Source organism: Chelonoidis abingdonii, chromosome 3, assembly GCF_003597395.2.
Source record: "Chelonoidis abingdonii isolate Lonesome George chromosome 3, CheloAbing_2.0, whole genome shotgun sequence".
NCBI classification, from domain to species: Eukaryota; Metazoa; Chordata; order Testudines; family Testudinidae; genus Chelonoidis; species Chelonoidis abingdonii.
In genome coordinates, this window is record NC_133771.1 from 139,992,793 (window position 1) to 140,009,261 (window position 16,469).

Sequence of the window (16,469 nt, forward strand, 5' to 3'; positions counted from 1 at the left end):
CTTCTTATGTGGATTGGAGTCTCCCAAGGTCTGTTGTTAGATAAGTGTTTCTTGATTGGGCACTTAACTTGCAAATTCCTTTCTCGAGAAGCTGACCAAATGTTTTACTAAGGGTATGGCTACACTTGGAATTTCAAAGCGCTGCCGCGGCAGCGCTTTGAAGTGTGAGTGTGGTCGAAGCGGCAGCGCTGAGAGAGAGCTCTCCCAGCGCTGCACGTAAACCACATCCAGCTCTCCCAGCTGCCGCCCTGATTACACTGATGCTTTACAGCGTTGTATCTTGCAGTGCTCAGGAGGGTGTTTTTTCACACCCCTGAGTGCGAAAGTTGCAGCGCTATAAAGTGTGAGTGTAGCCATACCCTAAGACTACTTCAGAGTTAACACACACTGATATACAAGTACATAGCCAATATTCATAACTTCAGCTACAAAAATGATGCATGCATACAGATAGCATAATCATAACCAGCACATCATAACCTTCCCATAGATACCTTACACCAGTGGTTCTCAAAGCCGGTCCACCGCTTGTTCAGGGAAAGCCCCTGGCGGGCCGGGCTGGTTTGTTTACCTGCCACGTCCGCAGGTTCGGCCGATCACGGCTCCCACTGGCCGCGGTTCGCCGTCCCAGGTCAATGGGGCTGCGGGAAGTGGTCCGAGCCGAGGGATGTGCTGGCCACCCTTCCCGCAGCCCCCATTGGCCTGGAGTAGCGAACTGCAGCCAGTGGGAGCCGTGATCAGCCGAACCTGCGGACGTGGTAGGTAAACAAACCAGCCCGCCAGGGGCTTTCCCTGAACAAGTGGCGGCCCGACTTTGAGAAGCACTGCCTTACACGACAACCGATGTACTATATTTGCAGCAAATATTGTACAACAGTGGTTGCAGGTTATGTCAATAATGTCACAGTGGCCGAGAGGGGAAGAGGTGCAGGTGGAGCTAATGGGAACTGTAGAGTCATGAGGGTAGTGAGCAAGGGGATTTGGAGCCAGTAAGGAGGAAGGAAGGGTGAAAGGAGGAGGATGACAGACGCTTTGATACAGAAACGGGTTGTGGTAGATGGGCAGAATAAAAAAAAAAAAATTGTGCTATACACCAGTCTCAGAGCCCTAGGCAGGGTCCCATGCTGGTCCCAAAGCCGTTTGCAAGGTGTGTTATGGTTTGCATGTGAGAGATGTGGTGATTAAGACAGTGATTGCAAAAGTGCTGTGATTTTTTGCTTCAAGAAACTGTTTTGAGTTGTGATACGTAATAGTGATTTTGGATGAGTGGAGAAGCTGAGCATTTAAATTGATCATATATTTTCAAACTATCAGGGGTTTTGAGTGAGAGAGCTTAATATGATGTGAAAAACAATTGTAGGTAGTGATGTGGTTAGAATTATTAGGCTTTTATATTTTTATATTTATAAAAGAACAGTGAAATTAGCTAGATAAGTAGGAGATTATGTATATTATGTGAAAGTATTTTTGATGCATCTTTTGTAATTACCATAATCTTCAATTCACTACTGAATGTTTTACAAAACCAGTTTAGAAGTAGTTTTTAAATAAATAAGATACACTGTTATCCAGATACTTTTCCAAGTACTGTCTTATCCTGTGGAGATATTTGGAATGTTTGTGAATAAATTGGGGGGAAAACCTGCTGCCAGTACTAAATTTATGATTAGGACAGGTCTGTAATTTTCAATTGAAAAATTGGATGCATGATGCCCAAACGATTTCCCCTGCTCTTGCTAGCCCCATAATTTCTCAAGATCATCATGTCAGTATGCACAACATGATTGCTAAAGCACCTGGTGTAGTTACATTGAGAAACAGTGTGTCTTGAATTTTGTAGAGGTTTTTTTGCTATGTTCTGATTGGCTGATTAATCCTTTCACCTTGACATGCTATTATGTTGATGACAGTCTTTGTTTACGTAGCTGGTTACTCCCTCCCAGTTACCTCCCCATCAACAAATGCAAGTTTCCAGACTGCCTCCCAGTTAACATCCCTAACTGCTTATTTACTTCTTGCTGTGTTCTCCACCTGTCTGCCAGCAGATCTTCCTTCTTTCCCATCTGCCTTGTGATACTTCTTCCACAGCTTGCCCTCTGCTGCTTTCTCCCAGCTGACCTGCTGTTCTCTTCTTCTGCCAGCTGCTGCTGCTTACTTTTGCTGTGTGTCCTGTCTGCCTCCATATTTACACACTGTGACTTTAGCAAACCAGCACAGGTTAAAATTGGCAGCCAAGTAACCCATGTGTGACCCTTTAAGGCAAATTGAGAGGCATTGTAATTGTAATCAGGACAATTCACTTGTGCGTGGGCATCAAAAGATGCATAAAGGGGTTAACATGCTTGGCCCATTCATTGATGTTCATAAGGAGTCAAGGAAGATGCTGTGTGTATGCTTGTTTGTCTATATCCTGTAATTCTAAATAAACGTAAGATCAAAGATGTATATAGCACTCCTGCAGGAATTCTGTGCCATTCTGTGCAGGCAGAATTCTTGTCCCCTGCAGATTTCTTTGCTTCCCCACACAAAAAGGATGGGGAAGCAGAGGGAAGCCACAAGAGTGGTCACACACCCCTCCCCAGCAGCATGGACATGGTGTTTGGAGCAGCTGGTGGAGAGTTAAATCACTGCAGAGCTGGGGAAGCCCCCGTGACTCCTATCCTGTGCTGGGCTCAGCTGCTAGTTCTGGCTGGGCTGGGGGAGGACAGGACTTCCTCTTCCCCTGCAAGGAGTAGCTGAGGCCAGATCAGACCTGCTCCCCAGAAACCTCTCCCAGCTGCAGGAAGGTCTGCACCCGTCCCCACCTCTTCCTGCCTCCATTGCTCCTCAGCCATGGGGGTGGGGTCACTGGGTGGGGGGCTGCTCCACTGTCTGCCCAACCCCTGTGCATCCGGACCCCCTATATCCAGAACCCCCCACCAAACCCCCAAACCCCCACTCTCCCTGCCCTCCTCGCTTGCTATCTTGGTGCGCCTGGCACAGGGGGCGGGTGTTTCTGCGTCAGGCCCAGCCCTTGCACTGTTGCAGCCTCTCTGCCAAGTCTGTGTCCTGTTGTGGGTGGGGGAGGGATGCCTGCAGGGTGATCTTCCACCTCTGTTCAGCTGGTGGCCTGTGCTCCCTGCCGCCATGCTGGAGCCTCAGCAGTTACTTATTGACAAATAAAAATATTCAGAATTTTGCAAAAAAAATTTTTGGGGTGCAGAATTCCTTCAGGAGAATACCATATACTGCATGAATCTAATGAATATTACCTATGTCAGGGGTCAGCAACCTGTGGCCCGTGTGCCAAAGACGGCTCGCAAGCCAGTTTTTAATGGCACGCTGCTGCCTGCTGGAGTTCCAGAAGACAACAGCGTGCCGTTAAAAATCCTGCCTGGGCCGGCCCTCTCTTTTCCGTCCTCTGCTCCCCCCCCATCCCTGCGGGGGCAGGAGGCAGAAGCATAGCTGTGCACACAGGGTGTGCCCAGGCACACCCTGATGCAGGGGTGGGCAAATTGTCTCACACTCCCAGGGCGGCAAGCCACAGGGTCCGCTTACCCGGCAGCAAGCTGCTGGCCCCTCCACCGCCTTCCCCCCCTCCCCAGAGCCATGCTGCTGTGCGCGCAGTGCTCTGAGGGGCGGGGCTGCCCGCTCCTGTGGGGCAGCGTGTCTGGCTCGGCGTGGAGCAGAACATGCTGCTAGGAGCCTCATGGAAGGGGGTCGGCGGGGGGGTTGGATAAGGGGTGTGGGAAGTCAGGGGACAGGGAGCAGGGTGGGTTGGATAGGGGGTGGGATCCTGGGGCAGGGGTGATTAGGGGTGGTGGGGTCTCTGGAGAGGGCAGTTAGGGAGCAGGAGGGGTTGGATGGGGCATGGGAGTCCTGGGGTCTGTCAGGGGGTTGGGGGTGGATAGGGGTCAGGGCAGTCAGGGGACAGGGAGCAAGGAGGGTCCTGGGGGGCAGTTAGGGTGTAGGGTCTCTGGAGGGCGTGGTCAGGGGACAAGGAGCTGGGGGGGTTGGATGAGTCGGGAGTTCTGAGGGGGCCTGTCAGGAGGCAGGGGTGTGGAAAGGGGTTGGGGCAGGCAGCGAACAGGGGGGGTTGTATGGGTCAGGAGTTCTGGGTGTCCTGTCAGGGGGCAGGGAGCTGTTGGATAGGCATGGAAGTCCCGGGGGTCTGGCTGGTGGCGGGGGTGTGGATAAGGGTTGGGGCAGTCAGGGTACAGTTAAGGGGTAGGGTCCCAGGGGGGCAGTCAGAGGACAAGGAGCAGGGAGGCTTAGATAGGGGGTGGGACCTGGGAGAAGAAGAGAAGAGAGAGACGGTCAGAAGAGAGAGAGTGGCAGGGGACAAGGAGTGGGGGGGTGGAGGTTCTGAGGGGCAGTCAGGGGGCAGGAAAGTAGGAGGGAGTGGGATGGGGTAAGGGGCTAGGGCATGTGGGGCGGGACTAGGGCAGGGCTCCCTGGGTGCACACCCTAATGAAATGTGCTGCGGCATGCCTATGGCGGAAGATTGGTCCTGCTTGGCTCCTCGCCTCTCCCTGTAGCGCTGCTGGGTTCCTGCCCCCCTCCTGCTCTGCGTCCCTCCTCCTTGCCAGCCAATCACTGATGGCCCTTGCGAGGGAGGGGGGTCAGGAAGGAGTGGAGTCAGCGTGCTTGCTGCTTCCGGGAGGCAGAGAAGAAGCGGGGGCAGGGCCTTGGGGGGGAGGAATAATATGATGTACACCACCCCCTGCCCTGCCCTCACACTTCCCACACGCCCACTCGCCCTGATCCCCCCTCACACACACCCACCCTCTTCCCTGAGTCCGCAGTTCCGCCTGTGCCCTGCACACCACCAGGCCAGGTACCCTCATACAACAAAATCTTAGACCCCCCACGACCCAGCCTTGACTCTGGCACCCCCACACATACCTAGCCCCTCGCCACCCTGACACCTCACCCCCTTCACATGTCCTTGCCCTGACTCTTGCAACCCCCATAGAAGCAAGCCCCATGCACGCTCACATCCTGACTCTTGCCCTTCCACATCCCCAACCCGCCCAAGCCCCATGCACCCCCCACATCCTGACTCTTGCACCCCTCACATCCCCACCCTGAGCACCAAATAGGAGGTCCTGCACCCTCCCCCCCCCACTTTCCCACCTACACCCCTCGCACCAAGTGGGAGCTGCCCAGGTAAGTGCCCCATACCCAAACCTCCTGCCCCAATCCTGAGCCTCCTCCCTCATTCTAGCTCCTGGCCAGACCTTTCACCCCCAGCCCTGAGCTCAGTGCACTCCCACCCTCAGCTCAGTCCAGAGAGAGGAAGAGAATGGACCAGAACCAGGGAGAAGGTAGGTACCCACTGTATGTGGGCAGAGCCAGGACCCCAGACCGGCAGCAGACTGAGCAGGTCCAGCAGCCAGGATCCCATCTGGCAGGAGCTGGCAGATGGAACCCCTGAGCGGCAGTGGGCTGAGCCGCTCAGCCCACTGCCAGTCTGGGTCTTGGCACCGCACAGCCCGCTGCCGGGCTAGGTGAACAGAACCCCAGACCAGCAGCGGGCTGAGCGGGCTGGCAGCATAAGATCAACATTTTAATTTAATTTTAAATGAAACTTCTTAAAAATTTTGAAAACCTTGTTTATTTTACAATACAACACTAGTTTAGTTATATAATATATAGACTTATAGAGAGAGACCTTCTAAAAAACATTAAAATGTATTACCGGCACGTGAAACCTTAAATTAAAGTGAATAAATGAAGTCTCATCATACCACTTCTGAAAGGTTACCGACCCCTGGCCTATATTGTCTTCAGTTATCTATCCCTGCTATAGTGAATAACCATCAATTGTCTTATGTAAATCAGTGTAGCTGGATTATCGATGTATGCATAGGAAATAGAATGGTCATTTCAAAGGGTGAGTCTTGGGCTCAGCTAAGAGGATGCATTCTGTGCTCAAGACACTTGGCAGCATGTTTCAGCTATAAAAGAAAAACCTCAGGCACTATCCTGCCATTTCTAGTCTGCTTCACTTTAACAGGGAAAGTTTGAGCCATTGGATGGAGATCCCCAACTAATTACTTGGGATGTCCCAAAAGATTCATGGAAAGACTCTACATTTAAGTTGTCATTTGGATTCCAATCTTTTGGATGAACCAGAAACTTATTATAAACTGGCAGATTTAACATCACTGCTCTCATGCGGATCTGCAAACTCTGAAATCAACTGTAGTGTATATGATTTATTTTAACCTCTTAATAACGCTCTTTCTTTTTTTTATATTAATAAACGTTGAGTTTTTTAGTTTCCAAAGGATTGGCTACCAGCGTGGTTTTTGGCTAAGATCTGAAGTATATTTTCATCGGGGATGTGTGCCTGGTTCTTTGGAAGTAAAAGAACCTAATATGTGATTTTTGTTTTTAATAATCTTTTATCACAGAAGTCTGGTTTGTCCAGATGGTGCATGAGGAGTTAGAGGGCCTGAAAGGGACTGTCTGTAGCTTCATAATACTAGTATAGTATTTTGGAAGCCCACATTTATTACTGGCTTGGTGGAATCTTATGAGACTGTACCACCAGTTTGGGGTACATGCCCTGTTTCCTTGCAGTCTGACCTGAGATTGGCGCTCTCAGCTGTCCCCCATACTAGGCAGCGTGACACCCATTAATACTTGTCCCTACATCCCAGTGGTCCCCAAACTTTTTACCTTACCTCCCCACTTACCCCTGTCCATACTGGGAGCAGGGGACATGGACAGAGGTAAGGGGGCTGGCAGCTAGGGCCAGGAGTGGAGATGGGGGGTGCTCCCTCCCTGTCCCCCGCCCCAGCTGTGCCCCCCAATGTTTCTCCATGCCCCTCAATTGGGGGCACACCCCACAATTTGGGGATCTTTGCTATACCCATTGCCACCTTCTGTTCCCTGGATATACCTCTGGCTTGCACACACCTGCTGTCTTTCTTGCTTCTCCAGCATTTTTCTCATCTCCTACCTTTCCACTATGGTTTTTTTCCCATTCCCCCAAAAGGTGTGTCTTTCTAGCCCTCTCCACATGATGCTACTTCCCACAGCATTTTTCCCAGTTGCTCTCTGCTAATTCTTCCTTCTTCTGTCTGTGAACTTTCACTACCCAGCTCTCTTGCTACTCCCTGTCTGATTTTTTTTCTCCTCACCCCTAAGTATTTTAGAAAATCCAGGGATGAAGGGGTGAGTTGATCTCATACTAGGCTGCTGTGGTCATTTTTAGTTTGTTTTTAGAGGTGGTCTGTTGTCCACTAATGATGATGTAATATCAGGCTCCTTAATATAGCTTGAGGGAGAAAAAATGGGTTTTGCAGCATGCCTAGAAGGTTAACACATCTGGTTTCTGATGGACAGAGTGAGGAAGGGGTGCAAGTTTCAAAACTGTGGGCCCCGCACAGAGAATACCCTGCCCACAGTCGTCCTCATTTATATTGAGAGGACTTCAGCTTGAATGTCTCTGCTGATCTCAAGCATAACAGTATGGCTCAGGGCGAGGTAACCAGGTCCCAAACCATTTAAGACTTCATAGATTAAAACCCACACATTGAATTCCATCTAGAAGCTTATTGGGAGTTAATGCAGATCTCAAACCACTGGCCTCGTGCTCTCAAAATGCAACTCTGCTTTAATAAGTGGTCCATAGCATTTTGAATTAGCTTCAGCTTCTGTATGGTTCCAGGTCATAGCCTCTTACAGAGCACATTACAGCAATATAATCTTTCAGTAACAAAGGTATATTTAACTATAACAAGTCCCTTATATATATTATTTTCAGTAAAGATTTTATTGTTTTTGTTGAACAATACACAGCTATCAAAATTAGCATAAGTATATAACACAGACTTACTATAGAATTAGTTACATAAAGTAACCAGATGGCTCCATACCTAAATTCTAGAACAGGGTAATGGAGCAGCAGAATTTGTCTGTATCTAGAACACAGAAAATGCTTATCAAGAATTGGTATATTAGACAACTCTTGCTAAACAGATCTGCAAAATTAGTGATACTCAGTTTTTTCCAAGGACATGATTAATGGCTAACAAATCAGGACAAATCTGTTGTGTGTTATATTGGGCAGTCAATTTTATTTCTGAAGAAACGTTTCTTATCCCATGGATATGTTTCTTAAATTTCCTCTAGAATCTAGCTATTTACAGCTCTCATTCATTATAATGTCCTGCATTGCACTAACTTTTCCTCTCATAATACTAAACTTGAGCTACCTCTGGAAATGGTATACAGAACAATATACCACTCGTCAGCCAGTTGCATCCATCCAACCTTATCAGTCTCCAGGTTTTCGTAGCACCAGGGTTCAGAGAATCAAATTTGTACTTAAAATGTAGCAGAAAATGTAACACAGGAATCTAGGTGCTCTTTTGTTGTAGGCATTTATTGCTTTAAAAAAAGGAGTTCTCTCTTGGTAAATATAATCATTCAAATCTTTCTTCATATATAATGGTTCTACATGAACATTACTTTTTTGAAAGCATAAAATTAATCCATATTCAGACTTTGATGTCATTGTATGAATCAGGGTTGCAATGTTTTGAACTGGCTAGGTTACAATGCTGTGTACAGATAAACCACATGTAAACGTACACATTTGTTAGTCAGTATATACAGTTTTAAATTGTAAAGCAGTTTGAACATTGATTCGTTTGTTTCAAAAGTGACTTGTCTTTGATTTGTGCTATCTCGTGCAATACTGTTAAATGAGAGATTTTTGTCTTTGGTGTTAGTACAACTATTCTCTGACTTAATTAATAGTCAAAGTCCTGTGGACTCAGTGACAAGGTGGATCTAAACTGTGACAAGATCTTTTAATTTCGCTGGCATTCTGGTGCAGCAGACTAGAAATTCTGCAGCAATTTCAGATAAATTGAAAATTGAGGTTCTATTTAATTAAATAGGAAAATGAATAACCTAGTCAGTGGAGTAGTCTGTCTGTTTTGATAGTCTATTTAATTTCCCACTCTCTCCACTCTTTCAGATTTCAGTTTACTGCGGATTTTTGTTCTGAAAACAAAACTGTAACATAGAAGTTGTCAGAGGGAAGCCGGAGGTTTTGTCAACAGATAGAGAGCAGTCGGTTAGGGCTTTTTGGCATCCACAGAAGCCTGGAAAGTGATGTAGGATTGTGGGATAAATACATAAGAAGAAAACAAAGAAAGAAGTGGGACCGCTAAACACTGAGAATGGAGTGGAGGTTAAGGATAATTTAGGCATGGCCCAATATCTAAACACACATTTTGCCTCAGTCTTTAATGAGGCTAATGAGGAGTGTGATGGGTTGGATCACAGAAACCCCCTTGGGAACCGCCAACAGATGTGCCAAGACAACTTCTGCCCCTATTTTCCCTGCCAGCTCAGGACCGCAGCACCCTGTCTTGCTGAGCCAGACACGCCCGTCTGCTCCAACACAGACCCAGGGTCTGAATTATTTGCCCCAAAGCTGCAGACTTAACTGAAAGCAGCTTACAGAAGTGTTCTTGTTTCTAACACTCAGATGCCCAACTCCCAGTGGTGTCTAAACCCAAAAAATCCATTTTACCCAGTATAAAGCTTGTACAGGGTAAACTCATGAATTGTTTGCCTTCTATAACACTGATAGAGAGAGATGCACAGCTGTTTGTCCCCCCTCTCCCCCAGGTATTAATAAATACTCTGGGTTAATTAATAAGTAAAGAGTGATTTTATTAAATACAGAAAGTAGGATTTAAGTGGTTCCAAGTAGTAACAGATAGAACAAAGTGAATTACCAAGTAAAACAAAATAGAACATGCAAGTTTGTCTAAGAAACTGAATACAAATAAAATCTCACCCAGTAAGCTTCCTTTTACAGACTAGTCTCCTTCTAATCTGGTCCAGCAATCACTCACACCCTCTGTAGTTACTGTCCTTTGTTCCAGTTCCTTTCAGGTATTCTTGGGGGTGGAGAGGCTCTTTTTAGCCAGCTGAAGAGAAAATGGAGAGGTCTTCTGGGGGTTTAAATAGACTTTTTCTTGTGGGTGGAGACCCCCTCCTCACTCCTTTGCAAAATCTAGCTCCAGGATGAAGTTTTGGAGTCACGTGGGCAAGTCACATGTCCATGCATGACTCAGAACTACAGGTAGCAGCCATGATTCACATGCTACCTTGAACGTCCTCAAGTAGACTTCTTATGTGGATTGGTGCATTCCAAGATCCATTGTTCCTTAAGTGTTTCTTGATTGGGCACTTAACTTCGCAAATTCCTTTCTAAAGAAGATGACCAAATGCCTTACAAAGCTTACTTAGAAATCAAGCAAGTATACAGCCAATATTCATAACTTCAAGTACAAAAATGATACATGCATACAAATAGGATGAATAGATTCAGTAGACCATAACCTTTACAGAGATAAATTACATGGCACATGTAGCATAAAACATACTCCAGTTATATCATATTCCCATAAAGCATTATGGGATACATCGTCACAAGGAGCTTAGGGATTATAGTAGGATGACAAATGGAAATGAGGATTAGGAGGTAGATATTACTACATCCGAGGTAGAAGCCAAACTTGAACAGTTTAATGGGACTAAATCGTGTGTGTGTGTGTGGGGCGGGGGGGGGGAAGATAATCTTCATCCAAGAATATTAAAGGAACTGGCACATGAAATTGCAAGCCTAATAGCAAGAATTTTTAATGAATCTGTAAACTCACGGACTCTTCTACCAAAACAATATTTCTTGTGGACATAAATTCCACAAGAAGAGTTAGTGAGCTGTGATCCCTAATGTCAGACCCTCTGTATGCCAAGTTTTTCAAAGAAAGGGTGGCCTTGAGGGCTCATTCCAAGTTTTCTCTAAAATGGTGTCACAATTTCATCTTAACCAGATAATATATTTAACTGTATTTTTTCCCAAGCCTCATTCAAATGCAGACAAACAGCATCTTCATTCCTTGGGTATGAGACTATGCTTGGTGTTTTATTTTGAAAGAACTGAGCCTTTTTTGTTTCCTTTGCAGATCAGTTGAAGGGTCAAGTATTCTCTGTACAAATGGTTTCCAGGTGGATAACATCGTGTGTTACAGCAGTGTATGGGATAGCTTTGCCACCACCTCACGAAGTTTGAGTTCATTCAACAGGGGCCCAAGCATCTCAGTTGCATTTCTCAGTGATGTTTCAATATTGGACATTTTGCAGAGCTGCTACATGGTCTTCCATACATACTTCTACCAAGCATGATGCTATTATGACTGCATTTAGATCAGGTGCAAATTTTGGAAAGGCAGTTCTGTGGTTGTTCAGCTAGTCTCCGACTCCATCCTACTGATACTGCTTATAAGTCACCTGAGCAGAATATGTATCTGCAACCACTTGAAGAAAAGGTGGTTATCTACCTGTACAGTAACTGTTGTTCTTCGAGATGTGAAAGCAGATGTGTAATCCATGACCCACCTTCTCTCCTTTCTGCATTGGAGTCTCAATTCTTGATATTCAGTGTGAAGGAACTCGGGGGATTGGGGTGGCATTGTCCTTTAACAGCAAGGGGAGGGCTACAGGGCCAGAGGGCGCAAATGGTGCACCTACGGGTACTGATAAGCAAAGTTCTCTGGCTTTGGTGCACTAGGTGCATGCATACCTGAGTGGAGTAGACATCTGTACCCACATTTCAAAGAACTGCAGCTACTGTACAGGTGGATGACTGTTGTCTTTGGTTCTGGGGCACAATATTATAGCAAGGAATACTATAGCTATCTGTGGAATACACAAAGCCCTGAGTATTGCTAATATGATCATTTTACACTTAATTGAGATGGATGATATTTTTAGTTATGATTCTTTTAAAACAGTTACTTTAATTTTAACAATACCCAGAAGTAACCCATTGCTGTGGATACAGTTCCTTTCTGCTTTTCTAGAAATTAAGATTTTTTTTTTTTAAGGAGTGGAGTTACGAAGAATTTAGTTCTCATGTGTGATCTCATTACATTGGTACAAGTGCTGCTAATAACATCTACTGGGGGGAGTTGGAGATTATACTGACTTCTGTTGACTGCAGTAAGGGGTGCGTGTGCTGCCTGATACTTCACAACTGCATAATTCCACACCACTAGTAGAATGAGAATTCCATATTTTTTCTAATGTTACTCAAAGTACAAATAATTTAAAAAGTACCCTGAGAACAGGAAACTATTACCAGAAGACTGACTGCTGTTTTGTATTTCTTCTTTTGGTGCACATCCTCTCTCTTCCCACCCTTCCAGTCATCCTACAGGAGGATCCTTTATCCGCCCAAACAAGGCAAATTTTGGTGTGGATTTTCTTACTGCAGTAAAGAACCGCTATGGATTGAATGTTGAACAAGATGTTGAATGTGAGAAAGAGAATGCATTAGTCATTGGAAAGAAGACTGTGGAACTTGTTGGTTTTGATTCTATTATAGAACAACAAAGGCAAGTGTAATTTATATATGTAAATTTGAGTTGTATTATAGAGGTATTGATTTGACTCCATAGTTAAGGCTGAGTGGAGTTTTGTCCTTTAAATCAGGAATTCAGCTTATTTGTTATTATATGAAAACTTGTGTAGCCTTCTTAAAAATAAAGCACTTACTCATTGAGTACAGATTTTTTTCCTGAGAATTTACAAATGAATCTGTTAATTAGTTTAGAAAATTAAAATTAATTATATATGTGTCCTTTTAAGATATATAGCACCTAGTGTCAGACATTTTTTGCCTTTTAAAAGTCTCAGTAACAATATAACAGACTCATCAAACTTTCCAAAAGTTAAAACTCACTGAAGTCTTGTGCCTAGGGTACATTTGAATAATTTATTGGATTAGTATTTTCCTCCTGTAGTTTTTCATAACTGAAAATTTAATCCAGTCTGAGTCCACAAACACTATTGTGTTAAGGTTTCTGCCAAAGGAGAAACTTTCCATTATGGGGAAAAATGGGGGGGAAATGATAGTTAAACCTAGAAATAATAATCCACATGTAGCTTGTGAACAAAATTTTAGGGAGTTTTTACTATTTGAGAAGTTGAAAGGTCTGTGACAATGCAAACAGTTAAAATTGGAATGGGTGCCCTAATTGTGTAGTTCCGTAGTTTTAACATGTTTGGGATAGGGGATTAAGTTTAACCTTAACTGTGAATTTTTCTGGGTTGATAACACTTGGTTTGGGATAATTGCAGCATGCCTGTAACATATTTTATGCTGAATTACTGATTTGCCTTCTCAGTATTAACTGGATCTTAACAGAGTTTTTGTCTGGGAATTATAACCATGATTCTGTATTAGATATTCGCAGACTCCGGGGATTAGATGACTTGAGCCTATAGCATAGCTTTTGGGCATATATTTTTTAAAAATTTATGAGAGGAATCTTTTCAATAAACATTTATATCTCTTGTTTTTTGCTGGAACTTCTTCTTTGGCGGGGGGATTTAAACATTTGTCTAGTATTGTGAACTTAAACTCAACAACATTGTGCTAGGGCAGGGGTGGGCAGACTACAGCTGCAGGCCACATCCGGCCTGCAGGACCATCCTGCCTGGCCCCCAAGCTCCTGGCCCAGGAGGCTAGTCCCTGGCCCCTCCCATGCTGGTCTCCCTCCCCCACAGCCTCAGCTCGCTTGCTCCGCTGCCAGCGCAGTGCTCTAGGCGGCAGGGCTGTGAGCTCCTGGGGCAGCACAGCTGCAGAGCCCTGCCTGACCCGGTGCTCTGTGCTGTGTGGTGGTGGCAGCGGCCCAGCTCCAGCTGGGTGGCTCAGCTGTAGCGCTGCCAGCCACTGGTGCTCTAGGCAGGGCGGTAAGGGGGCAGGAGGTGGGGGCGGGGGGTTGGATAGGGTGCTGTTGTATAGTGTGTGATTTGTTAGTGTTTTAATGTCGGTATCAACTCAGTGAATAAAAAAATCAAGGGTTGAAAGCTCACAGTATCAGTAATGAGGAATTGTCTTCACCTATTCTAAGTGGCTCTCATTCTTCTGTCTGGGAAAGAAGAGGAGGAAATTTAGTTATTTGTTGATAACTGGGGTGGTGTATGGAACAGGCTGCATATATAGTGATGTCTCCATGGAGCTCCTGCAGCAGTTGTATGGTCTTGATTCTGTAGATGGCACTCTTCTCCTGTAAGCTGATACTGAATCAGTTCCCCCGCCCCAATGTCATTAGAGGCTACTGAAGAGTTGAAAATACAATTTTTTTCAGACAAGACTTAAAACCAAAGGTACTGATCATTTATAATTATTAAAATTACTGTAGCTCTTTTTGTAAGAGCCTGGATGTCCCAGATTCCAAATTAGTTTACTAAATTTTGCCTACTTGAATTACTCTATGTGGTTTAACTCTGATAGGGTTATTTTCTTTGTTGCTTTTACAGACTGTTCTGTAATGTTGCTGAAGGGTGTTTCATTATAGCATTTCTGTGATTTAGGCCTGGTCTACACTATGCGTTTAAACCGATTTTAGCAGCATTAAACCGATTTAACGCTGTACCCGTCCACACTACGAGGCCCTTTATATCGATATAAAGGGCTCTTCAAATCGGTTTCTGTACTCCTCCCCAACTTGAGGAGTAGCGCTAAAATCGGTATTACCATATCGGATTAGGGTTAGTGTGGCCGCAAATCGACGGTATTGGCCTCTGGGCGGTATCCCACAGTGCTCCACTGTGACCATGTAAGGACAGCAATCTAACTCAAATGCAGGGCAGGTAACAGGAAAGTCCTCATCAAGGCATAATTCCCAAATCTGAACCTTAGCGCCAAATTGGGTACCTGCATGAATCCCTAAGCTTAATACAGCTTAGACCGGTAGTGCGCCACCAACCAGGATCAGTGCCTGGTACACCGGGTCTCCAAAACCTCCTGGGACCCAAGACCAGTCTTGAGTCCACAACAAAGGGAAATAACCCACTTCCCTTCCCTCTGACCTCCTCCCAGCCTCCTCTCCTGGGTTACCCGGAAGATAACTGTACTTAAACTTGAATTACAAACAGAGAGGAAATTCACCTTCCCCCTCCTTCTTTTCCCCCTCCCATCTTCCTGAGAGAGACAGTAACCGGCACAGAGATCCTATCCTTGAGCCTCAACTAGAAGAAAATCAAACAGGTCTTAAAAAAAAACTTTTAATAAAAAAGAAGAAAGACATAAAAATCGTCTCTGTAATCAAGATGAAAAATTACAGGTTGTTAAAAAAAAATGAATAAACAGCCTTATTCAGAAAAAATACAGTTTAAACATTTCAGCAAACTACACACTTGCAAATACAGAAAACAATGTAAAAGCCTTATTGTTTCCTACCTGACTACAAATGGAAATAAAGATAGAGAGCCTGGAGATAGGTGATCACCCTCAAAGCCTAGAAGCACACAGACACAGAACAAAGGACCCACCCAAAACTTCCCTCCTTGAGATTTGAAGAGTATCTGTTTCCTGATTGGTCCCTGGTCGAGGGTGTTGTTTAACCCTTTACAGTGAAAGAGACATTAACCTCAGCTATCTGTTAGAGAGCCCGTGAAATTTTGTTTCATTCCTGTTTGCCTAGCGTGGAGCTCTAATCAGCACAAGTGGCAATGCAGTCCAAAATCCAAAAAGAGCCAGCATGGACCGTACGGGAGATACTGTGATCTGTCGCTGTATGGAGACAATCGTTCATCAAAGCTCTGTTACAGAAGATGAAATGCCAAAGCAGTTGAAAAAAAACAACTCAGGCTACACAGTGCTGCCTGAACAAGCAGAACAGGAAGCACAGAGACTCAAATGGACACTAATGGAGGAGGGGGTACTGAGGACTCCAGCTATCCACAGTCCACAGCAGTCGCCGAAAAGTTATGCATTCTTGGCTGAGCTCCCAATGCCTGTAGGGTCAACACATGTCTGGCATGGTTCAGGGAATAGCTCCTCAGTTTATTCCCCCCCCCCCCCGCTGAAAAAAAGGGAAAGAAATCGTTTCTTGACTTCTTTCAATGTCACCCCATGTCTACTGAATGCTGCTGGAACGCGATCGCAGCAGTGAAGAGCAGTATCCGGCTCCTCCCCTCCCAGTGGCAGTATGTGGTAAATCGAACTGATACCGTCATTACCATCAGCCCGTGAGTGCTCCTGTCTGGCTTCAGGTGAGCTGGTCGGGCCACCTGGGTAAAATAGATGACTCCTGTCATTCCAGTAGTGTGTACAGAATGCTGGTAGCCGTCTTCATCTAGCAACTGGGGCTGAGCTCCATCAGCCTCCTTTCTTAAGAATGTTCTGTACGCCTGGACTATCATAGTACACAGCTGGGCTCCTCTCCCTGCACCGCTTATGTTCGCCTGGACTCATACTCCGGAGGCTGCCTCCCCCTCATTTTATCTCACTAACAGTCTCTGTTTCTTACCTGCATTTCTTATACTTCATGACACAAATGGAGGGGACATGCCACGGTAACCCAGGAAGTTGGGGAGGAGGGAAGCGGGTGGTGTTGCAGGGGCACCCCTGTGAAGTATGTAGCTCATCATTTTGCGGATCT

General features: G+C 45.5%; 1 protein-coding gene across 6 annotated transcripts in view; it reads left to right on the plus strand.

Moving 5' to 3' along the window:
• The window catches only part of TBCE (tubulin folding cofactor E), a 65,069-nt gene that overhangs the window by 9,703 nt on the left and 38,897 nt on the right, over positions 1–16,469 (plus strand). For 4 of the 6 annotated variants that reach the window (XM_032783136.2, XM_032783133.2, XM_032783137.2 and 1 more), the window contains exon 4: positions 12,225–12,417. In XM_032783136.2, coding sequence (XP_032639027.1) covers positions 12,225–12,417 — 193 coding nt within the window. The remainder of the gene's footprint in view (positions 1–12,224; positions 12,418–16,469) is intronic. The other 2 variants (XM_032783134.2, XM_032783139.2) reach the window with 2 other exon arrangements.